General features: G+C 33.7%; 2 protein-coding genes across 4 annotated transcripts in view; both read right to left on the bottom strand.

Annotated features, from left to right (window-relative positions):
- The window catches only part of LOC129004761 (uncharacterized), a 75,103-nt gene extending 71,217 nt beyond the window's left edge, over positions 1 to 3,886 (bottom strand). The window contains exon 1 of the mRNA XM_054433385.1: positions 3,728 to 3,886. The gene's annotated coding sequence lies outside the window, so the exon portion shown is untranslated. The remainder of the gene's footprint in view (positions 1 to 3,727) is intronic.
- Positions 3,887 to 6,869: 2,983 nt separating this feature from the next.
- Positions 6,870 to 26,726, bottom strand: part of LOC129004749 (hippocampus abundant transcript 1 protein-like) — a 30,412-nt gene continuing 10,555 nt past the window's right edge. The window contains exons 6-15 of one of the 3 annotated variants that reach the window (XM_054433361.1): positions 26,324 to 26,394; positions 25,559 to 25,706; positions 24,572 to 24,685; positions 23,392 to 23,573; positions 17,116 to 17,213; positions 15,311 to 15,483; positions 14,471 to 14,497; positions 12,904 to 13,030; positions 12,339 to 12,438; positions 6,870 to 11,100 (exon numbers count right to left, since the gene is read on the bottom strand). In XM_054433361.1, coding sequence (XP_054289336.1) covers positions 12,377 to 12,438; positions 12,904 to 13,030; positions 14,471 to 14,497; positions 15,311 to 15,483; positions 17,116 to 17,213; positions 23,392 to 23,573; positions 24,572 to 24,685; positions 25,559 to 25,706; positions 26,324 to 26,394 — 1,002 coding nt within the window. In that variant the 3' untranslated portion in view covers positions 6,870 to 11,100; positions 12,339 to 12,376. The remainder of the gene's footprint in view (positions 11,101 to 12,338; positions 12,439 to 12,903; positions 13,031 to 14,470; positions 14,498 to 15,310; positions 15,484 to 17,115; positions 17,214 to 23,391; positions 23,574 to 24,571; positions 24,686 to 25,558; positions 25,707 to 26,323; positions 26,395 to 26,726) is intronic. The other 2 variants (XM_054433359.1, XM_054433360.1) reach the window with 2 other exon arrangements.

Here is a 26,726-nt window from a genome sequence, read left to right on the forward strand (position 1 = left end):
AAAAAGTAATCATCCTTGTGAACACAGGACTGGATTCATGATGTGAAAATATGCATTAGGAAATCTTTAAATTTTACGTAGGTTCAACGAGGAGTTAAAATATCAAAGAGTTAAAAATATATATTTAATTTAAATTATAACATACTTGAACACATATAGTTTATGCTTGGGTGAGAAACTATGGCACATAATCACTTGCTTTAGAGGCAATCATACAATCCACAGGCACGCAAACTACCATGCATTTTTCGTAACTGGAGCAACTCTATGTCAAATGACAGCACATCTATGATTTAACATCGATGACATAGCATTACGTCATATCGTCATGTTGACGTGGATTTAGTTGCATGTTCTATCCGGTGATCGGAGCTACCGATTCCCGTTCTTTCACAATATCGAGCACTTCTGACATGACTTGCAATAGCTTCGATGCAATAAGATTGGATTACTTGATCTAAAATAGAAACATAATATGTCAGAACACGATAAACGTCAAAGTTCCATTCTGTACATAAAATGGACAGAATAATAGGCCTATGTTTGTTCTCTTTTACATTAATTATACACTTTACAGTTATACCAACGTTCTACAAGCAACCAATGGCATTTTGCCCAGACTATATAGCTAATGGAATTGACCTTTATATACAACTATGATACAACTACATGAGAGAAAACCCCGTTTTTATGCAAGGAAAATCTGTAGAAAATTTCCTCTCTCAAATTGAACATAACTTTGGAACTGAAAAAACAATCTCAATTTCATTCTCAACTAACCATGCATCAGTTTAAAATTAACATTGAATAACAATTAATAAGCGTATACCGTCCAATTGTGATCCATAATCTCAATGTCCTGTTTTAAAATATACATTTAACCATTGATCACAAACCATGATCCATGTCTACCGCATGGTAGACATGTGTGTTTACAATGTTTTTAGTGTTTAAAACATATTTGGACCTCGATCATACCGCCTACTATATCACATCAGTACATCACTATTTGTACAGAGAAAAATACTAAGACCAATCTGTGTCTTTCTTTATCATGTGTTATGCATCTCGCCTAGTTGAAGGTGCACCAGTCGTCATCGTGATTTGATTTGACGTATTCATTGGTGTTATTATTCGCATGCATGCCTTTATTACTAAGTCAACAGTGATCTAAATGTTAGGTACGCATTCGGTGATTAAGCCTTAAAAATATATCCTAGTATTTCGCTAGTTAATGGTCCTTTTTTTTGTATGGCTGGTATTTTTTAGTGCAATCCATTCACACGTTTCGCCTGTACCCTAAACCTTTTTTACCGGACTTTATTTGTCAGTGACCAATTAAGATGAGGACATCATTTATTTATTTTTGGTAATGCACCATTTATATTTAATCTGTTCAGTGAGTACATAATTTGTAATAACTATTTTCGCAGTGTGCTAGAATACATTTCAACAATCAATTTTGCAAAGCTTTTCCTTTTGCCTCACAACGAACATTTATCATTGGTAGGTAAGCCTACTACTTAACTACCTATTGCTAAATATAAGATGTTCGCCAAGGTTAGCAAATTACAGTATTAAGATTATCGTGAACTTTCACTAAGAACTTCAACACTGATGAACAACAGTTTAACTGAGAGTTTGGTAACATCGGAGCTTATAATATTACTTTACAGTCTATTGTTTTCATTACAAATATAGGTTCAATATATATTTCCTGTATTGTATACATATTTTTACACAGACCCTTTGGATGTTCGAGCCCCTGGCCCAGGCAGCGACACCCTACACAACTTATCACCACCTTATAAATTCCTTAAGATACAAAGTACTTGAAATAATTGTTTCCAATATTTGCTACATCAACGGGGCTCTAAACACTCAAACCATGCCGTCAACTTTTGCCCTCCCTAACTTTTATTTTATTTACATGTCAACGGCTCAAGTTGATACATTTTGATTGAAAATTTGTCTATATTTAAAGAAATCTATATATATTTAATTAATAGTCATAAAGATTGTTAATGGAAAATGTTTCTTAGCTGATTAGAAAGTTTATATTATAAAACACACCGCATGTCCTTTGGAATTTTTATTTTAAACAGAGCAGACATCAAAATGCATTATGCAGGTACTATGTAATAACTATTATACATATCATAATATACAAAAGTGTTAAATGATAATTCAAGGTAGGGTAACCCATGAGACTAATAATTTGTACAAAATAATTACTAGAATATAGGGGCTATTGCCCCTACAAGCCACTAGTAAATTTATAATCTACTATATAATTAATGCGCCAAATTTGAACTTTGAGCTCCTCCCCCATTTCTTAACCGATTTTGATCATTGACGGCTAAATGGAAAAAGCGTGTCACGAATATTTTAATACCGACCTCACATTTTTTTTTAAGTCCCTTGGGTTTAAAATCTCCCATGTTACCCTTATGAAGAACATAATTGTTTACATTATGATCAGCTGAATAATTTAATTGCTGTTAATATTAAAACAACATACAAAACAAATCTCTAAAAAACAATTCTGTCGTTGTTTAAGAAAATGTGTCCTACACAAATTAAATTTTACCGACCTGGTTGAAATTAAATATTTACTTTTTGAATTTGGGATTGCGTACATATTACAATTGTGAAAAGTGAGAAAGCCTGGAAATGAAATAGCGAAAAGTCATGGTTAACATGTCATTAATGTTTGTTTATTCACATTTCTTTGTATTGTTGCACTACACACAAAGACTTTTTAAGTATTAAATAGGCTGTGATAATCCTCCTGGCTTGAAGTTGGAAACTGTTGTCAATAATTTAATTATTTATTTACGATATAACCATTTCACAATAATTTAAATATGGATTCATTTGCTCACAACAAAGTTCATTTGCCTTACAAAGTTCACAACTCTGTTATTTTTTTCTGTTTTTGATTATTTTATGTTGTAAACTTAATATTATAGTAAAAAGGTAAACATTGTACTTTGTAGCAAACTTGACGGAATAAATCATTCATTCATTCAAGATTTTTAAATATAAATAAACAATGTCAATAAGCGAAACAATAGTAAACAACAGTAATAACAATAAATAATAATAATAAGATAATACTCCTCGTAAATATGACAGCAGTTGGCAATGTAATGTGAGTAATGTTCATTATTAAGAGATGGGAAGCTTGGCGTATTAACCAAAATATGAATGGAAGACGAGTGAAATCCCTTTTGGGTATTTTGATCAGTCTTCCAAATTATTCCAACAAACAAATTGTAGCAATACAGGTCAACAATATTCAAAGTGCCAATTTCAGCAGAGACAACCCTTATGAGGGTGGGGTGTGTGTCAGTCACAGCTGAACTGGGTGATTCCATTAGGTCCCTTCCTACCCTTAGATACAGTCATACACAGTAAGCAAACCATTGTACATTCACGCTTGTTATCTCGTGTAAATATTGACCCAGTGATAGCACAGGGCGATGAGTTTTACACAGAGCATGTTTGTCATGTTTAAAGTACAATTTGAGATATTTGAACAATTTCATAATTATTTTAGTAAAATACAGTTAGGGCATTGTTAAAATTGGTCAAAAAGGATTTTAAAGTTTGTCGTATACAAACATTGTATTTCTACACAAATATACATAGAATATAGGCGTACACAAATTAATTCATAAACAATGTTAATTAAAAATATAAAAACCTTAAGTTGTAAACTTACCGCGTTAGTTCACCTTCCAGCGTAGTTGTAGGGTGTTGTAAATTTTCCTAAACATTCAGCACTGTACATAATCCTGGGGTAGTCCATACTTCCATAGATGTAAACACAAACACAATACAGGACGCACTACGAGACGTACAGCGACACACCGTACCTCGACGACGGCGCGGGAGATACTGCGGTAGTTACTAGGATCACCGCTGGTCCAACCGCAGCGCTAGTGTCGCGTTATCGACCGTCTCAAGGTAGGTGAAGGTCGCTCCTGAGTCCTGAGCGCAGGTCTTCAATCCTGATAAGAGGGTCGGGTGGGCTCGGGAGTTTTGGGGTGTTTTAGAACTCAGAAATTTAGGTTTTAGGTGATTTATAGGATAAAAATACGGGTGTTTGTAAATAAAATATCCAGTTGGGATTGCTGGTGTATTTGGTAGAAATATGTAGACTTAGTCCTGAAGGTTTCTGCTCAAAACCCATCACCATTAGGTATAAGATGATGCAATATAAGAACCCTCTATGGCCAGTAGGTACCGATAATGCTCTTCAATTATGAAATCTGTCTCCGTAAAGAAGATCTCACTCCTGGAAAGGATAATAAAAATAATAATTTAATTATCAGAAGTAATAGCCTACTATAATATTTTTTTAGTGGCTACCCAAGTTAAATTGACTTAAATATACTAAACAATTTTAAAAACTACAACACTTTAAAGGAACAGCCATCCAACCTCTCAATTTTTGTGTGAAATGCCAGGAATCGAACTGATCCCTCCTGCACCAAATTCTGAGACACCACCACTGGGCTTGCAGCACACACTGTTTACCTCCTTGTTTTTTTATATCAAAACCAAATATTTTCTCCCTCAAATTCTATATTTGCAATTAAATCAAATGTTGAAAATTGAGCCAAATCTAAATAGAGTAGCAAAGCTGGGACATACACCAAGGTGATGCAAAGTAATAAATGCCTGATCAAAGATCCTACAATAGATGGATTCTGTAGGGTGTGCTTCAAACACATAAACCTACACAACCCATCCCTTCTTTCAAGTAGACTCCTTGAACCCTCCGAATCTCATGAAAAGATTTAAATTCCAGATTTACTGGCTTGATTCTAGAGTAGAATTCCGAATCTCATATGTCTTTTAGCGAATTTCCCTATAGGGAAGTAGCTATTACCGTAGGTGGCACGGGAAGACCTAGACCCGGGACCGATATAATTTTTTTATTTTGATGTCCTTAGTGTCCAAAAACACTATTCGTTCAAATTTGTACTGTATATATATGTATATAAATAAATAGGTCTGTGAACGCGATAACTTGAGTAATTTTTTCCGATTTTGATGAAATTTGGCTTGAACATGTAGGGCAGGATAAAATTTTGAATGAGTTTGTGATCCAGCATGATCCATGGAGATTCATGGGGTAAAAATTGGGTTTTATCTTGTTTGACCCTCAAAACATAAAATTTCCCAATCTCTCTTTAAACCATTTTAAAAAAGCTTAAAAACAAAAAAAATAGTATATTGAAGGGTCTTTTAGGGTTTTTTGGTTATGGAGAAAATTCAAAATTTTTAAATTTAAAATTCCAATGTTATTTTTATGGAGGATAAGTTAACTGTTGTTAGTTTGCTTGTTCATGGTGTATTTTAATCAAAATTGGCAAATTAGTTTATTTTACACTCAGTTGTTATTAATATTCTTATGGGGAATAAGTTAACTGTTGTAGTTTGCTTGTTTATGGATATATTTTAATCAAAATTGGCAAATTAGTTTATTTTATATATATATTGCTAAAAAACGCACTTTATTACCCTCCCTGTAGCAGCAAACCTAGGTACTTGTCAAACATAATGTTATTTAAACAGATTTAATTTAAATTCCAATCAGGTAAATGGAAATTTGCTTAGATTGCAGGTTTGCTGTGGCAGGGTTATTGTTTTCCTTGTCCATATAGCAAACATAACTGGAATCTGAATAAGGATGGAGGTTGTTCAAATTCCTAATCTATATATTTCCTTTTTGGGAGACAATTAAAATAATTTAGGATATTTTCAAAACCGGATTTGAGCGTAAACTATTAATATTGCGTTAATACAAAGTTGCAGCTATTTAAAACGAAACGTTGTGGAATTGATTCAAAATAAAATCAATAACAATTCAAACCAATTTAACAGAATATTCTGTACACAATTTCAGAAACATTTGACTTGGATTGTGAGTTTACCATTGAACCTTTGAACTTCGTTACTGCCTCCTATACTTCGTTCACAATATTTAGGCGATTTAGGGGAAGTTCTCCCACCATTTTTTTGTATTTAATGTATGCTGCTTAATTAGCTGTTGAGTTATTATTTTAAAGGTACAGGTCAAGTGGATGGGATAGATTTATTCCCCTAAAACCGCCTAAATATTGTGAACGAGGTCTAAGACAATGTCATGGAGAAATAGCCTTAGACAGCTTGCTTGTCCATTGATCAGACCTAGCACCTGATAGTCTATCTACTAACGCTCCCTTTACACTATAGGTCCTTTGCCGTACAGTTAAACCATACAGGTAAATTTGATTAGTAGTTTTAAAAGAGCGTTAGAGCATTCACACTACACGGTTACAGCATAGGCTGAAAACCGTGTCATTATGTAGCTGACCGTCCACTGCCACTGAACCAATACAGTAGCCAAGCATTAATGGCGCATGTAGTTAAAGCAAGCTTTCGCACAGCAAGGTTTTTTGTTGAATGGGAGACAACCAGCCAGTGCAAATAGATCAGCTGTTGACAATCTAGCTTGTCAATTGACAATGATCATGTTTATTGCTGAAAACACATCCATCTCTTCGTACAGTCAGAAACCGTATAATGTGAAAGAAACATAGACACAGCGTAAAACCGTAGGGTTTGTAATCAGACAACAAAAACAGTATAATGTGAAAGAAACTATGGTCAAAAATGGTCCAAGCGAAGTGATTATAAACCTGACTCCCAGGTTTCATGTCAAGTATAGTTTTCAGCCTTTTTTTGTTGATTTATACTTGCTTAGTTGTAAATGGAATGCTTGTTGTTACTCTAGCCTAGATGGCCATCATACTGGCCTTTGGAGCCCCTATGGTTAAATGTGGGTAGAGGAGATGTTTAGATAAAAACCAATCATTATTTAAAATAAATTTATTAAACTCTATCAGTAATATTCGTGATCACAAGTGCTAACAGCTAATTAGTCAGCTGTAGAGAAGAAACGTGGCTCCAAGCCAAGTGAACAAGAAGTAATGGTATTTCGATTATCAAACAAACTACAGTACACAACAATCCCATAAATCTGACGGTTCATTTTGTAACATTACTCTGTATGGTTTTTAATATGATTTTACAATAAATCTTTCATTGTTAACACACGTAAAACTATTCTAAAGATACTTCAACAGTTGTGTTTATTTATGTCAAGATAGTATTGTTGAACATTAAGAACCTTGATCACAGGAAACAATATTAGGTCATTGTTGTGACAAAAAAGTAAGCCTATTAGGTAGAAAACATAATAAAATGTCTGTTAAAATAATCAGTCTTAAGCTGAAAAATCACAATTATGTGTTTAAGATTTCACCAGATTTTATCACCATAATGTTTGGTTGATAATAAAAATTAGGTATACTACAAAATTATGTATTCATTTAATTGATTTCTGTAGATTCGTAGTGTTACCAAAAAGGATCTTCAACTTCATTATCAGCTAAACTTAACCTTGTTAATATTTGAATGCCATTAAAAATGCTAGCTAATGCTGAGGTATAGAGATAGTAAAGCCCAGAATATTATACCAATACTGAATAAGACAGTTATCAATAAGGGCATGATAAATATCTCAGTGATGTATAACCTTTTAAATTTGCTGAATCTTGAGATACTTTGAACCAAATTAACACCAAAGGGGGTTTCTTGCACCACCACAATCTAAAATAATTTTATGAACTAATTTGATTTTCTCCATATTCTGATATTCATAAGAACAGATTATTAATGTAATTTTATTCATTTGCAGATGTATTATCTTCTTAGGCAAATCAACGTTTTAATAGGTACTGTATGTAATAGAACTCGTTAATTATATATGGGTCGTACTCTGATATTGAGCAAGATTTTATTGACAGAGTTATTGTTGTTACTCAATTTTGTGATTCTGGAGGCAATTTAATTTTGATTACTAACATCCAACCATAACTTATTTCAGAAATGTGATAAAAGACTTGTTTATACTCTAAATGTCAGTATCAGCTAAAGGAGCACTTTGTTTTCATTTATATATAACAAAGATTTTAAGTGAAAGACACAACTAATTTGGTAGGTCAAAACTAAGGAAAGCTAGTTCATATTTCATAATTCCACTCCATGTAAAAAACAGGTATTTGATTTTGAAGAAGTTAATATACAAAAATCCCTCACATACATCATATAAATACTCTATACTGTAGAATGCAATATCAAACAAAATAAATTGTTTGAATACACCTCAATAAATTACACGGATTACGACTAATGTGTTAGAATTTAATGGACACCTAGTTAACTAATAACTATATACCAAACTGTTTTCTGAATCCTAGTATCATTAGTTACCACAGTGTACATTCCTAGTTCAAAAAATATCAGTATGACAGTAGAGTCTCAATTATTTGACCTAAATCGGCCGCTGCAAAGTCCGGAAGGCTCAAATAATAATAAAAAACCAATATATCATCATGTTAAATACCATTAAATAAATTAATAGTTTCTCCACTATCAAACCTGTATCAGGCTTAAAGATAATCTTCCATTGAAATAAACATTTTTTTAAATTTTTATTTTAAGTCATCATCATAAACAAAGAAAATAAGGAAACCGTCAAAATAACAACAGCACTTTTCTAACAGTAAAAATATGACAAAACAATATACATAATAATAGTTGAGACTCTAAGGTATATTGTTTAAGCTACTTATAATGGATATTTAGAATGGAATTATGGAATTTCAAAACGTATAAGGTCAGACTCAGACTGCAGCTAATAAAATTTGAAAGGGAATATCGACTCCTGTCACCTATTTACTCAAATAAATTAAGTAACATTAAAGTGTAAAGGTAGTTCCACATTTCAAACATAAATACTATAACATTGTATATACATAATATTACAATTTAATTTACATATTTTACAATTATTGATTTCACATAAGGAAATGTAGTTAACTCCATAATATAGAAACTGTTAAGCTTACAAATATAAAAATTCTAGTTAAAAGAATTACAATTTTGTAAACACGCATTAGGCCTTACAATGACAGTTCAGACTTAATATTGTCGTTACAGAATATGTGCATTCATTGAAACCCAAGATTTAACAAACAAAAACACTATTTTACACCAAAGGAATGAATGGATACTGCAAATAGACTTCTCAAACAATTGTAAAAACTGAAGCCTTTTTGTGTGTGTTTCAAGAAAGTCTGATTTCTTTTCAATAGTTTGTTGTTGACTATACATTTTTTTACTGCAGGATGAATTTTAAACCTCCAATTATTGGTTATTTGTTTTGACCAGACAACAAGAAGTAGTTTGAAAATTAACGGTTTTATCATGTAAAAACCAATTTAAAATTGATGAGAAATAAATAGTCCACACCAAAAATACACACAACAAACCAGATAGAAACATACTTAGAAATTCTCTTCAGCTGATCCATAAGGATGACAAATCAATTGTTAATCACTCATCAATTGGATTACAATTACTCGTCGCTTCACTAAGACGATTTTTTTTTGCTAGGCCTACACATTTTAAGGTGAATATGAATGATGGACGAGTGTAAAATGGAGTGGGTATCTCATTTGGTAGCTTTGTTACTGATCCATAGCAAGAATCATTCAAGCCTAATGGAGATGAAGCTTTGGAAAGAACAAGGGAGGGACAACAAAAAAGTTCGAATTTTTGAGGAAGGAGAAGATGTGTGGATTAAGAATGAACATGGGAATGGTTGGTCAGCTGGAATGGTGAAAAATAAAAATGGACTGTACTCATATGATGTACTTTGTGGAGGTGTTATAAAAAGGAAACATGCGGACCAGATGAGACAAAGAATGGGAGCTGTTGAATCCGTGTAAAAAGAAAGAGAATGAAGGACAGCTGGGCCCAGTTTCAAACCAATAATCTGTGCTTGGGATACACAATAATATCAAAAGCTAAAATGCTATTATATTACAGTAATCTGAATTAAACCTTTATAGAATGAAGTCTAAAGTTACCGATTGGTGATTTCAAAGACAAAAGGAGGGCAAAATTTAGTTTTTAACAATTTTGTACTAATGTGCTATATAAAATTGTTGTACTGATACTTAGATTTTTCACTAATGTTTAGGAATTCTCCCTAGCTCAAGCTAAGTTGAGATTATCATATCTGGAAAATAATTTCTACTACGATATTCCATTGAAGGAAGGATTGAAAATTGTGTATTTGGTGCTACTTAATGATGTATACAAAATTTAAAATATGTGATTGCAGAAATTACTTTTTCTAGACAATACAACATACCTTCTAATTTATGAGGTAAAAGCGTACAAAATGACTATACAGTAGATGTTTTGGAATGTCCACAAATAACAAGTTAACAAACTATACTCTACAACATAACAATCTTATAGTACAATCATTCACAGGACAACTGATATTGATTTTTAAATCAAAATACTCAACTAAAATACTTTACTGGATCTTATTAAAACAAAGAAATATTTACCCAACAGTAAACAGCAAATATACTGCAAGGAAAAATATGCAAACTAAACCTAAAGCCTGTATAAACTTTTCAATATTGTTACAATTTGACCAAGTCAAGGTATAAAAAGATGTATATAAATGTAAATTAGATACATTATAATAAAACAGTACAGTACTGTTGATGATCATAGTAAAACAAACCTAAATGGAAACATGAGAGATCAAGTTGCCAAGTGACTAAATGTAAATACATCCCAAAACTGACAACTTCAACAATAACAATAATAAAAAACAACGGAGAAATGCTCATTTACACACCACACAGACAAACTTGCAGCTAAGTTCAAGACTCGTTTATTCCTTAGCCTACTTTGTACACTGTTAAGTCCACACAACCTTAGCTGAGGAAATCTATCTACAACTAAATTAACGCTTTGGTATCGCAGCAATAGCAGCAGTGGTGGGATGATCAGCCGCATATCTTACAATTAATACTAACGTAACGTATGTAACACTAGATCACATGGTAACAGAAGGAGGTTAGAGCAGGCTGTTGTCTACTAAAGGTGACATCTGACTCATACCATCGTGCTTCTTGCTCCTCTCCATCTCATAATGCACCTCCATGGACAGACCTGAACAGTTTATGGCTAAGTTGTCAGTTTTAAAAAGTCAAGTAAAATTAAAAACAAAGAGTTGAAGGTGGCTCAATGCAGTTTTGCTTGATGGTAAATCAATAAAATCAAGGTTACAAAATATATTTAAAAAAAAAAACACTATACAATGCCAATGTAGGTACAATAGAACTCTAATCATCCGAATCAATTAGGATCGTACAACACAACATTAGGATGGTAAAATTTTCAGACAGTTGGGTTTTACCGAAATTCAGAGTATTTAATAGAAAAAACTTCTTATGCACCAATTAGAAATATTCAAGCTTGATCCGAGATTTTACTATTGAGATATTACCGTAATTGCAGTAGGCTTCTACAAAGACTTATTGATAAAACAAATTCACATTCGCAAAGGATACGTTTTCGTTTTTGTTTTTGGTTACGTTTTCGTGACTGCGGGAGATGTTGATTTTACTTTATGTCTGGAAAAAGATTATGTCAACACGACCATGGGATATATTCAATATTTTGCCGCAATCAAGGCGGACAATGATGATGTTTTCTTGACTGCGGGTGGGAAGACGATGATGACTACTTGACAGTGGGAGATGTTTAGGATTTTCTCCACAGTCAAGGAAGACAATGAATATGTTTCTGTGACCATGGAACACAGTGATGATTTATACACGAGTGCAGGAGATGTAGTACAGGATTTCTTACAATCATGGAAGACGATGATGATGTTTCTAAGACTGCAGGAGACAACAACAATGACTACAGGACCACAGAAGATGTACAGGATTTGGCCGTGATCATGGCTTCTGCGTTAGTAACAATTCTTTGTTATTTTTAGTTTTGGGTATTTTAAATTCTTTATGTTAATAATCGGTGATTTGGATAGTTGGAGTTTGGATAACTAGTAATCCTACTGTACTAAATAAAAATAATTTTGTAAGCAATTTTTTGTCCAATCACATCATTACAAAATAGTGTGTCAACTAAATATCGGAAATTTTGAAGTGACATATTCCAATGGAAGTATTCTTTCCAATGTCCCTTTTATGCCTAGTTGAAATATTTTAGAATTATTTGAATGAAAGCTAAGTTATGATATGAATTTTTGAGCGTTGGATAAAATTATTCAAGCTTACTGGCCAAAAACAACAAACAAAATTAACAAAAATAAAGTTGTTAAATAATAAATCGAAAATCAGTTTTAATTTTCACACCAAATAAAAATAAAATAAAATAATCACCTGCAACTTAGTACAGTACCCCCTGAAATCTGCCTGGGTTAGTCTGAAACCTCCACCAAGAGTCTGGCATTTTCTGGTGGCCGACTTAGAAGAGAATAGTCTAGAGGAGATATGTATAGATTAGAGAAACAGCACAATAAAATAAAAATAGGAATGGGCCTATTTCAAAAGTAAACCTTTGATCCCTAATCGTAAGTCATAAAAGTCATAAAATCTATTAAATTTGACTCTACTTTTGTTTTTTAACAGATTTTCCTATTATTTGCTGAAATGTTTTACTCATCGCAAAACAATAAGACCCCCAGTTTTTAGTTAGTTTTTATTATTACTTTTTTTAAGTTTTGGTTTTAATGGTGACTTTTCCATTAAAAAAAACAACAGAAAATAGGATTTAAAAAGCCTTGAATAATTTTGTTTGAAGTCAAATATGTTAGCCTACGTTCCTTTTAACCTTAGACAAATTGGTACATCCCCCAATGCTGTAAAAATTTAGGTTTAAAAGTACGGTAATTTCAATTTTTGTGATTTTACCAATAACATATTAGCTTGAACAAGATGCACTTACCAGACTGTCTCCTGGAGGTGGTTCGTAAGCTTGTCCCCACTCCTGCACCTTCTGGTATGAAGGCAGCGACTAGAAGAGCACAGATGACCAGTAGTGCGCCAAACACAAACGGCGGCCCTGGTACCAGCTGTGGACACCACCAGGAACAATCAAGTCTACTTCATACTCAGTGGGTTGTACCTTTGACTATTGATAGAAATAGACATTCTATTCCCATCTTAAAGTTGTATAGCCGGTTTTAGATTAAATTGAACGTTTTTTGATTGAGCCACTGACAGAGTACGCTGCTGTAAATTACATATTGATTTCTGTTGAATAAGCTAATTTTTTACCAAGCCAAACTGAAAAAATTGCTTATAGCAACATCATTGTAGATGTTAGCCTCCAGATTGGCAAATAATATTAATAAAGGTATACCTGCTATTAGGAAATCCATTTATACTGAAAACGCAACTAGTTTCGACTCCTATGTGTCACATCAGGCGCTACAACATTTATAGCAATATGACATTTTCCAGAGACAGATATAAATTAACACCTTGGAAGAGTTTGAGATGTACAAGGCATTAAAATCCGACCACCAAAATGTGTTAAATCACCAACTCTTTTTCTCGTCCAATTTTATGTATGCCACTGCCATCAGGATACTGGAGAGGGGAAGTGTGACTAACAGGACCCACCCAACCTGAAGTCATAAGATATTGGTTGTACACCTACTGCACTGACCCCCCACAGTCTGGACTCAAACTCCACCAAGTAAGAGTCGCCTGTTGTCATAACTGATCAGTTAAGATAAATGTTTTGTATCCGTGTTTGTGTCGTGTGTAAATGTTTAGTTATTTTCATGTGTAAAAATATAACACTTTTCATGTTAAGAAAGAAAAAAGTTCTTGTGCCCGCCTGGTGATGCCACATAGGAGTTGAAATTAGTACTGTTTGCAATATGATTGTATTGCCTGATAGCAGGTATTTAAACCTTTTTAAATGCTTATAGCAAATTATAGCATCTTTTAAGTTACAATTCTTACAGTAACAAAATCACTACTATGAGCGCATAGTCTACTGTCAGCATACTCTACGAGTGGCTCATTCAAATATGGTATTAATGAGTAGAAAACTGACCGCAGCTTGTACATATAAAAAACCAGATGGGATGAAAACTTTCTTAACTAAAAGTCATGGTCCCAGCATCCTTGGTTAATCAGGAGAGAACTGTAATGTCAAACACTGAAAAAATTATCAGAACACTTTTTTAACTGTAGTGCTGATAAATAAAAATTTATGTTAGAGATAAGTTTCTTCACTTACAAAATGATGATAGGCCTACTTAATAAAAAAGTTAGTTAAAAAATAAAAAATACCACCTAATTAAAGTGTACTCAGTCTCAGTGTAAGAAAAAAACACAGGTAGAAAAATATTAAGGGTAGCATGAAATTTTAAGGTTTTTTCCCTTACAAGTATATAAAATAGAATAAGGTTCAATATGAAAGCTGTAAAAGCGTCATTCTATATTTGCCTGTTGAAAGCTAAAATTGCACTTGTGCACAGGCTTTTGATGGGGCTTACCTGTTTGGCAATTTCTCCTTTAGGCCACTGATTGCATGCACAAGTAATATCATAGGTATTCAAAGTTAAATCGTATCCAAGAGAGACTTGGATGCTACAGTGATCAAGTCAAGGATTGGACAAATTTTACAATCAAAGTTGTCATGTAAAAATAGTTTTATGAATACAGAGCAAAACTAATGGCTTTTACGGAGAGTTTATACTGTAAAATCTTTATTCCCCATAAAAATACATGCTAGATCATCTTTAAAAAAATACAAAACAATTTTGTGATTATAATGGGTGGAAATGTGTATTTGAACAACAATTGAAACAGAGATTATTTATAAAAAAATACTTGTTGATGGCTTGAATGGTCTTTTTATTGTTGGTCTAGGGATACAGATATACAACCCTTGGTAAATGTATGACAAATACTTAAAACATTACTAGAGAAAGATCAAACCCTTAAGGAAGCCTGCCCTTAAACTTAGATCTTGCTTGACTTGTTATTTTAAAAATATATTTTAGTTGATATTAAGAATAAAACATAGAGTTTTACAAAAAATGTTGTTAGGATAGCATGATTATCTGAATGGGAAAGAGTCCAATTTGGCTTCTAAAGCCCTTCCTGATTAAAACCTTCCCTGGTTGAAAAATGAAAATGACAGTGAAATATTTTAGTTTTACAGTGTAATGTTTTTGTGTTTACTCTTTCCCATTCTGGTAATCTTGTAATTAAAAGCTTAATAGTCACAACAATTGTTTGCATAACACTGATATAACTTAACAACGACCTATTAAACAATATTTTCAAAAGTAGTCAAGAAAGGTGAAACACAAGAGACAGGTGAGTCTCACCTGAGGCATGGCGTCCGGATGTCCGAAGGTGTTGTTATCCCCTCGGTCATCCCTACTCTGTCTCGGGTCCTCGTTTAGGTCCACGTGGAACAGGTAGAATATAACACCAAACATGGCAGGGCCCAGACCATTACACAGACCTCTCATGCCTGTCACCATGCCTTGCACCAGCCCTGTACACAACACAGGGTAACATTTGATTCTATGACATTTGATTGTGACATTTGACTGCTTGTCATTATAGAAATAACTGTAGTATCAAGTTGTGAATCTTTGTATGGATTGTTCACAGTACTGTATACTTATATAATGCCATACACAAATTTTTGATCAATCAAACGGGTTGTGGTACGACAGTGAGTGGGCAAAAAACAGGCGGAACATCTTGCGCAGACGAGTATATGGAGTTCGCCTACACTCTGTTACACATTCACTTTTGTTTGTTTATTGGATTGACTATTATACATTCCTTTAACTGTTTTTTCTTTGGTGATTTTTCTGCTTTGACTGGTTTTGTGTAGCCTACTATTCTTGTACAGTAGACTCCTTCTAGTTGGACTTTGGTTGGATCGGCTGCCGAATGATCTCAGGGGATGAGAAAATGACCTTCGACAGGATTCAAATTGAATGTTTAGTTTCCGGCTGTAGAAGTAAACAATTCATGTCAGTTTAGTTGACAAGTGTTTCATTACCTGATCGGTTGCACTTTACCTACCGTTTACGGTAAACGGTCAAGTTAGACAATGTGTTTTGATCTTGATTGTGTATTTTTTTTTTCTGTACAGTATTAGATTGTTTTGGGGGCGAACATTGTGAGTAAATGGGAGTTCTGTATGCAGGGTTATTGTTAGAAAACTGTCACCTAAAATGAGTGAAAACATAAGCATTTGTTGGTGACACTAGAACAAAGACTCGGCATTCTAGAGTGTACACTCGATAGAGGTGAATCAGTAGCGTACAGTGTTGCAAAAACATATCTTTAAGTGGAAACACTGGAAACAACAAGACAATTCAAGAAAGAGGTGTCAAATGCTTAATTTTGGTAGGTAAGTAATGTTGCAAAAGAATACCAAAATGTTATTTGTTGATTTTTAAGCGTTAATAATTAATTTAATAGAGTTATTTTAACATTTGATAATACATCCCATTGGTCCAGCCATTTTGTAGTCCAACCAGTGATCTAGGACTGAGATGGCCAAACTAGAGGGAGCTCCTACTGTAATGCTTTAGGTAATGTCTAGTATGAGGACAGGGTCAGATCTCAGATTCCAAAAACATCTTGAAAACTAGTATTTTACTAGTTGTGATGGAAAATGTCTGCAACTATCCCTCAAATGACAAGTCTAAATGAAATATGCACATCAATTTCCAAATCCTGCCATTGAAATCTCAAATCCAAATTTAATGAGATTGAATAAAGTTGGGATTTACCTTTGGTAGGTAAACCACTAATTTGAGCAGCTTAAAATAAAATATACAGCTTAGTCTTTAAATCTAAATTTTATATGGTGTTTTAAAGTCTATGACTACTAAACCGGTACTCTGTTCCTATAGAGGTGCGATTCCAAGAATTTTAAGTGGGGACTGGTTCTAGACTGGTTTACTACTCTACTCTAGTTACTGTTGGAGAGAGAATCAGACAGTGCATCACATATTCAAACAATTGCCTTGTTTATTAGCTTTTCCAACATAGATGAAGTAGCATTGGCTTTGATAATAGTGCTAGATTGTGCCAGATACATTTGTGATGTTGTCAAATGTGGCAGGTTGATGGTTTCACAAGTTAATTGTTATAATATACCAACCCTGTTTGTCAGCATCAGAATGCATGGACACGAATGCACTGATGGCTGGATACGTGATGCTGGAAATTGACGCTAGCAGTCCTGCGGCCCACATCATCCTGTAGCAAACCCAACATTAAAATTACTGCTATTTCAAAATTAGAAAACAATGCATATAACAACTGCTATTAACTTCCAAACAACCGAGTACCAGTATGAATGTCATTACCTTGGGAATCAAAATATACAACTTTGATACGGCAGACTCTCGAAAATAAAAACAAGTAAGCTGTTGTAGTTTGCTTGTTTATAGATATATTTGGATCAAACTTGGCAAATCTATTTATTTTATACTAAGCTATTAATATTTTACTAAAAAATACACTTTATTACCCTCCCTGTAGGCAGCAAACCTAGGTACTCGTTAAACCTAATGTTATTTGAATACATTTAATTGAAAATCAAATCAGGCAAATTGAAATTCGCTTAGTCTGCAGGTTTGCTGCGGTGGGGGTATTAATATATTACTAATTACAATTTAAAAAAGTAATATAATGTATTTTGTTGTGAAAAACTGACGTGTCATACGTTTACTGGTTACGATCACAATTATGTAAATTCTATGTGACAAATAAACATTTCATTTAATTTAATTTATTTTTTTTGCATCATTATTAATTGTTTTCAACAATTTTTCACATTATCTGGTAGCAATATAGCAAACTGGTCACCGCTAACAGTAATACAACAAGTAAATTGTATTCTGAACTTCAAAAGGCATCTTAAATATTATAACTGAAACAACATACTATACTGATGTAAGGGAAATGTTAATTAAATTTAAATTATTTTAATTCACAGAATATATAATGTACATATAATATCATGATCAATGGCTAACTAGTTTGACTGTTATTACACTTCACCTTGTTGGCAGAACTGGAGAACAGCTGTTAATTAACTAAAGTCATTTTTGTAATGAGCTGTTTCTCCAAATCTTTCTTAGTTGGCTGATTCCCTTAAAAATTGTACAAACTCGTGAAAATGTAAGTAGAAAACATTTTAAAAATAAGAAAATTGATTTATGTGGTATTGTATTGTTAATAATCTTGTTTACCATGTTTTTACCTATGATTATATATATTCTTTTGATTGTCTGTCAGTTAATAACTTTGTAAATGTCAAATATTAAATACTCAACTTTCATGTTACATTTGGATGAAAAAGCACATGTTCTGAGAATATTTTATAAATTGTAAAATCATTTAAATTAATTCTGTTTGCCTCAATTATGTGAAACTAGTATTACTTTAGTTTACCTGTTATTATTTCTTTTGAAATTGTTACAGACGAGTTCAAGCATTAGGCCTACTGTACTTGAAACAGTCATAGTCCGTAGGAACTGGGAATCACAGCCTATTTAAGCCAGTCAAACCGTAGGAATTTTACCAAGTAAGACTGTTGCCATTTAATTACTGATATAGTAATATTAGGTATCATTTATAAGGAAGATTATAAAGCATTTTCATTATTTTGAAGAATAAAAGTATAATTTGTTATAACCATGCATTGGAGTAATTTGTGCAGCATCCTACCATCTGAGGGGAAACACCAAATGATAGGTTATCTCAGCAAACACCATCTTAGCTGTTAGCTTGGTGTTGAAGAATAATAATTCTAAATTAAATCTTGCCTACCTACTCTCCGGTGATTGGCCATACAGGGGTACTGGGTAGCGTATAGAAGTGCGCAACTCTGCTAATTTATTATTAATTTCAACCCTTGCGCTTATTTAAAACCTAGACATTGTGGTGAACTTTGCTAACCTCAAGATAACTTTGCTAGCCTACAAGAAAATTTTAAGAAGTGACATAACTTCTGCCATAAAATTAGATTGTTTCAGCAAGTGATTCATATAAACTGCCAAAATTATTCTGTGTATGAATAGGTCTAGTAATTCCCGACAATGGAAAAATTCAATTTAAATTATTTAAGTAAAGATGAACTTAAGTATGAAATTTTAAGTAGAGGAGAAGATTCTACCTTTGACAACGTAGAAGCACTCAGGAAACAGCTCAGATCTATTTTACAGGTTCAACCAGATGTAAACAATCTTATTGGGAAATTAGCTTTAAGTACTGAATTTCAAACCGTAGAAATTAAGGTAGATCGATTTCAGCTACTTATAGAACAGTGTGATACCCAACCGAGCAACCTGTACATAGCAAGAATGTCAGCTCTATGTACTCATTTGCACCTTAGAATAAGTAATATAAGCGCATGTATGTTAGGTCCAAACTACTTCGGTAAGTTGGACAAATTGAAGGTCAAGTTACAAGAACTGCAAAGCAAATTTGATGAAATCAAAAACCAAGTATCTTTACCTGAATTGAACCAATATGAAGAGGATTTAAATAAGTCAATCATCGAGGAAGAAAACTTAGTTGAACAGTTAACTAGCCCGACAAAACCAAATAGGCCTAACCTAAATCATACTTCTACACCGGAAGGGACGAATCAAGAAACTACAATTAAACCTATAGAGCCTACTGAAACTAACCTAAATGAAAACCCAAACTTGCAAAATAATAGGTTAAATATGCCTACAAATCCTAATTACACGCAAATACACACCATGCCTATATACAAGTTACCTAACCCTGTTGAAGGTTATCTCAGTAAGATCACAGAATGCAATGGACTCGAATTGACCCCCTTGCTTTCATTTTTACGAAATGCAATAATAAGCAAAAATGAAGCTAACATCACTGATCAACATTTGTATGGCATCTGGCCCAATCACACAAAACGGCCCTTGAGCACAAAAATCGTGGAGTGTAAAACTGTTGGATTCACAATGAATAAGGTAGGCCTACTTGAATCAATCGTAGAAACCTATGTTCCTGTGACGTTAAAGGAAGAAGATGTACCAGATCAAAAGGAAAAAGAACTCGATTTACAAGTCAGCCTAACTGCCATCAATGCATCGACCAAAACATCCAACTTCAAATTGATGTTTGACCATGAGCCCAGCTGTGCGCTAACCAACCTGTGGGACAGTAAGAGTCTGATATGCAGCGACCTAACGATGGAAGAAATGAAGCAAAGCCTGAACCAAAGCATGAGAAATTCAAGAAACTGTGTGAAATTCGACAGACATTGGTGGAGATTATCGCCTAAGAGAGCAAAACATCCATTTAAGTTAAAGTCTCATGTACTTATTCGTACACATTACTTAAGCAATGAGGCCAAGAAGTTTCGTAAGAAAGGTTAAGTAAATGTTTAGTTCAATGCAACCCATGAGTCTAGGCCTAGTTAGTTTGTTATTTCAGGTCATAATGTAGGTCACGGGTTTTATCATGAAAGCAAAGTGCAACTTGTAGATACTTGAAACTTGAATGGAATGATGCCAGGGATGCAACTTTAGTAGAAAGGGAAAAGTTATGTTATTATTAGGATTGATGTATAATTAATTAAGATCGTAGGGACAGAAATTTTTGTTATTTTAATATTGTTAAGTTAGGCCTAGTGATTTGAAATGAAAATTTTATGGAGTTCGCTAATAAGTTATTGCACAACAATAGGGTATGAATGCGTGGAGTATATGTTTGTATAAATCCGTGAATGTTTGTGACACGAATGGTTTGTATGTTTGTATGATTTGAATGGTAAGTTACTTTTAGATTTAAGGCACACTTTAACTACACTAGACACTTTCACACGCAAAAAACACAAAACTATAAATTTAAAATAAAACATCACACAACACACAAAACACAACACACTCATAGCTATTCAAAACTGAAATGGCGATTTGGATTTTTCTTTAAAACAAATCACATGATGCTATTTTTCCAGGTTGGCCAACACAGAGTTTTTTATTTGAGATTTTGAATGTTGATAAAACAAATGAAAAATAAGTTCTATGATCTTAATGTTATACAATTTCTTTAATTGTCAGGGTATATGATTTAAATGTATTTGTAAGTAGTTTGTTAGGACAAGAAACATGAACATTTTGAATTATTTAAAAAGATGATTATTGATTATCTATAAAGATATTGCTTTGAATGTTGGTAGCACCGTAGCACGCATGTTGAAGGAATTGATTATCTTGTTTGATGCTGATATCTAGTAGCCTCTGTTGTAACTATGTTGGATAATAATAATGTGTCTGTTCTGTATAGCTATCTCGCGGTGAATTTTGGTACTAAATACTCATCGCAAAGAACACCGCATAGTATTAGAAAAGTTCACAGATGGGAAATATATATATTTTTTTTTCATTTTGAGTTTGAATTGTGTAGAGATAAGTGAAAATTTTGTTGTGAAGATTAGGATGTTTATTTCTTTGTTTTGTATAAAGAGATTTTAGTTGGATTTTAAAATAATTCAAATTTAAAAAGAGGTAGAGGGATATTTTATACTGATGTAAGGGAAATGTTAATTAAATTTAAATTATTTTAATTCACAGAATATATAATGTACATATAATATCATGATCAATGGCTAACTAGTTTGACTGTTATTACACTTCACCTTGTTGGCAGAACTGGAGAACAGCTGTTAATTAACTAAAGTCATTTTTGTAATGAGCTGTTTCTCCAAATCTTTCTTAGTTGGCTGATTCCCTTAAAAATTGTACAAACTCGTGAAAATGTAAGTAGAAAACATTTTAAAAATAAGAAAATTGATTTATGTGGTATTGTATTGTTAATAATCTTGTTTACCATGTTTTTACCTATGATTATATATATTCTTTTGATTGTCTGTCAGTTAATAACTTTGTAAATGTCAAATATTAAATACTCAACTTTCATGTTACATTTGGATGAAAAAGCACATGTTCTGAGAATATTTTATAAATTGTAAAATCATTTAAATTAATTCTGTTTGCCTCAATTATGTGAAACTAGTATTACTTTAGTTTACCTGTTATTATTTCTTTTGAAATTGTTACAGACGAGTTCAAGCATTAGGCCTACTGTACTTGAAACAGTCATAGTCCGTAGGAACTGGGAATCACAGCCTATTTAAGCCAGTCAAACCGTAGGAATTTTACCAAGTAAGACTGTTGCCATTTAATTACTGATATAGTAATATTAGGTATCATTTATAAGGAAGATTATAAAGCATTTTCATTATTTTGAAGAATAAAAGTATAATTTGTTATAACCATGCATTGGAGTAATTTGTGCAGCATCCTACCATCTGAGGGGAAACACCAAATGATAGGTTATCTCAGCAAACACCATCTTAGCTGTTAGCTTGGTGTTGAAGAATAATAATTCTAAATTAAATCTTGCCTACCTACTCTCCGGTGATTGGCCATACAGGGGTACTGGGTAGCGTATAATACTCAGAAATTCAGTTTCATAACAATATTGACTAAACACAAAGAAATTACCACTAAATGTCTTAATTAATCTAGTATTCATGTGTATGTTGGTGTCAGGAGTTTAATTTATTTGATGTTGGTTGTTTCCGGATTCAATTTTTTAGTCTTGATTTCGGTTTCTTTCGAGATTTGAAATTTCTGGTTTTGTTTTGAACATCACTAATGTACACTAGACCGTTCTGCAACTTTGCGCATATTAATTTGAGAGTAAATGGCCACTACCTCACGAGTCATAAAACACTAAATAGTAAAAACTGGTACAGGATTGATTTTGGACTTGGAAGCCATTCGTAATTAGTCTATTAAAGTAGAGTCTCGGTTATCCAACCTTCCTGCGCAGTGCAACACTCAACAGGGATCGGAGGACCACGCAAAGATCTCCTTCCATCACAGCTCCATTGTCAACATATTCCATGGTCACAGCGCTATCTTCAACATGCCTTGTGGTCACGGCACCGTCTTAAGAACATTTTCTGCGATCTCCACAAATTTGCCAACAAGTGCAACACTAGCGCGGTCATCAATTCATCCAACGGTCACAGCCCGAACATTAAACTTATCATTTTCCATTTTATCTGATCTTTTCGGTTCTCCGACCTAGCCGCGGCCAAATGAGGTCAGATAATCGAGATTCTACTGTGATTAACAATAAAAACTAACTAAAAGGTCAACATTAAGAGAGAATCAGGGCCAGAGTTAGGATCAATTGTCGTAAAAAATGACAATGGCGTAGAAAACACACAACAAAAATGTGTGGTTTGCTCAATACAGAGAAAATTAATTAATTTTTAAGAAAAATATCACACATGGTACACAAATTTTAGCTCTCTCCTATATACTTATATGCTCTAAATGATAGACATACATGATAACATTATGCATATGATAAACTGACTTACCATGTTTGTGAGCCAAAGCCGTACCACATGAGTTGTAGCATTTCGAACAGTAGTCCCACCATGATGGTGTGTTTGCTGCCCAGTGAGCGCATCAATATACCCAGCACTATCTGGGCACACACTGAGAGAATGCCTACCACGGCAATGAACACTGCCACCATCACAACACTGAACCCCATCACCTGTCACAACAAGGATGATTTGAATCTGGATTGGGATACAGTAGACTCTCGCTCATCCGGATCGGCCTTGTCCGGACTCCCGCTAGTCCGGATCGGCAATCTTGATTTTTTTAGCGGCACAGTACAGTAGAAGTCCGATTATCCGAGCTAAACATGACCGAGACTACCTCGGATAATACGGCGGTAAATATTATTACCGGTGGAACTGCATTTGCCCGGCTATCAATACTGTGGACCTGGAACAAAATTGAAGAAAAAACTGCTATATACAGTACTGTATTTGCTCGACTCTCGATAGTCCGGATTTTTCGTAATCCAGACTGGACGTCCGCCACATTAGTCCGGATGAGCGAGAGTTTACTGTATTTTGAAAGATTATGTGTACCATAATCATAGTAGAAAAATTATGAAAACTATCTACAGTAACCAACTGTACAGTATCTAACTGTCCAAACTCCATGTGAAACCCCTTTTACCCAAATCACTTCAAAAAGAATATTAAATACCTAAAAGTACAGCAACAAGATACTTTTTGATCTGCGAAATATTAGCAGACACGTTCTACGAACTAGAAGTATTAGGATAGTAAAAGCGTTGCTTGAACTCCATTTTTATCTTGGTGTTTAGTCACTCGAGCTTATACCAGACTTTTCTTAGTGTATTTCATGTACCCGTGAAGTATTTTCTATAAAATGCCCAAATTTAGGAGTATTTCACATGATTCATAATCGGATGGTTGGATTTAGATAATTGGAGTTCTACTGTAATGTTGATCATATCCTGATTTACTGGAAGAATGAATAGAGAGATTCCTGAACAAAGTTTTTGGAAGAGAATTTAAACTATGATTTTTAGTTTAACTTGCTTATTCCTGCTACATATTCTATAGCACTGAGAATTAGGTGATTGACCAGATTGAACTTAGTTCAAATTGTAAATTTTACTGTCATACTTAGTTAAGCTAACCTAAAAACTACCTTAGTATTAGTCCGACTTACCAGTTTGAGATATACGAAGATGCAAGAATACTGACCAGCTTCAGGTAAGTAAGACAGGAACACAGTAACACACAACATGAGGATTGTGTGGTCCTTGCCAACCTTTCTGAGGGACTGTAACACACCACGAGTTCATCAATAAGGAATCTAACAAAATCAAATTAAATTCCCTTCATTCATGATAAATAAAGCTTGTTTACGCCTGATGTGGCATGGGTCAATGTTTTACAGAGGTTTTAAAAATATATTTTGCAAGAATAATTGTGACAAAATAGGGGAGGAGAGAGGCAATAGTTGATTGAAAAATTACTTTGTAAGACTGCATGGCCTTCTCTTCAAAATGTAGATAAATAATTATATAAAAACCCTCTTTGTACACCATTACGGTCTACACTGTTGTCGGCAAAGGTGATTATTGTAGTTAACAATTTAATTTTACAAGACAACCAACCCAGCTTACGATAAATAAACTTTTTGACGATGAGGGTTTTCATATTTATACCAAGGGTCTGCGGTGCACCGAAAAGGTTGGTACGGTACGGTATTGGTCGAATTACCGCCATCGGTTCAGAACAGCATTTTACTAAGTACAAATTCAGTTTGTACAGCCTATAATGAATTAATTACTTTCAATTCGCTATTGTAGTCAAAATGTAATTTTTCTCAAAGTCAAAAATACTGGTAGTCACATACCGAGCTGATTTTGTAACGAGAACCGAAGTAGTACAAAATATTGTACCGTACCGACCTTTTATGTTTTCTGTACTGCAGACCCCTAATTTATAGGCCTACATTTAATTTAAACCGATGGTAGGTGAAAAAGGTTGGAAATCTAAGCACTAAAACCCTCTGGTGCACAACAAGGCTAAACAGGATAAAGTTACATGATAAAGTATTGTTTTAAAAGTCATGGTTGTTCTATGCTGTTACTATAGTATTTAAACCAAAAAATAAATAATCATGATTTAATTAATAATTATAACTTACGGCAAACGGGTCTGCCTGCTCCCAGGATATCGGGGCCCCCCAAGAGTGTGGTCTGATTTTCTCCGGAAGACTCTCCGGTACTGCGACTAGAATGAAGAAAACATCGAGAAGAGCAATGGCCGTTGCCAGTGCGACCACCACGTTCTCACTGCAACATGTCACTTGGTGAGAAACTGACTATGGATATTGAAATGGTTATTACATTCTCATCGAAAATATACACTCATGCCACATATGAAAAATAAAAATCAACTAGCTACAGATAAAAAGCATCATAGAATAGGCTACATTAGAAGTACAAATATCTGAGGTCTGCAGCAGGGTCGGATTAGCGGCATAGTTTCATAACACGGAATGTAATAAAAAACCATTGTATATGTTAAAAACCCATTAAATGAATAGTTTATCCTGTTGACTTGAGCTCGGTTTGACCGAAATTCTCACACACTTCTAGCATTGACTATTGTTGTTGTATTAATAGTCAAAGCTTCTAGTGTACAATCATACCGCAAATAAATAGGCCCCAGTTGTGTAGTACTGGATCATTACCATGGAGAGTTGGATAACACAAAATCGGAAAACTATAGATTGAATGCCTTGTATTTTGGCTACAACCTCTAATGTACTCAGGCTTACAATTGTGCACTTGTAAATGTGTTCAGACTCAAACATACAAATCTTCTTTAAAAAGAAAATAACAGAAAGCTAAGAATTGTAATAGTTTATAGTACACTTTACTCAGTACACTAAAAAGTATAAACTCACCTATAGGCATCCATGAGATAGGCCCCTAGAGCAGGACTGATTACCATACTGGCTGCAAAGGTGGCAGATACCTGCAAAATGACAAGAAGAAAAGTAAAAAAATGCAGTCTTAGGCCTACATAGGCTTTAATTTGAATTATTGCATATTTTAACAGCTTTGATGGACTTTTGCATTTTGAACATGGAATCAATTAGATTGAATGCACCCAGGGCCGGCCTGAGGGGTGTGCGACTTATGCAGCCCCACACTCGAGCCTTTTGGAGGGGCAAAAAATTGACCATTCTTGATAAAAAAAAAAATTTAATTGAAATCGATTTAAATGTTGGACAGCAATATTTAAAATAGGAATTGACTACAAACTGTTACAGTTCAATTTCAAAGTTAAAACCAAAGATCTACCTC

This window comes from Macrosteles quadrilineatus, unplaced genomic scaffold (assembly GCF_028750875.1).
Source record: "Macrosteles quadrilineatus isolate MER2022 unplaced genomic scaffold, UCM_ALF_1.0 Scaffold_11__1_contigs__length_5352618, whole genome shotgun sequence".
NCBI classification, from domain to species: Eukaryota; Metazoa; Arthropoda; class Insecta; order Hemiptera; family Cicadellidae; genus Macrosteles; species Macrosteles quadrilineatus.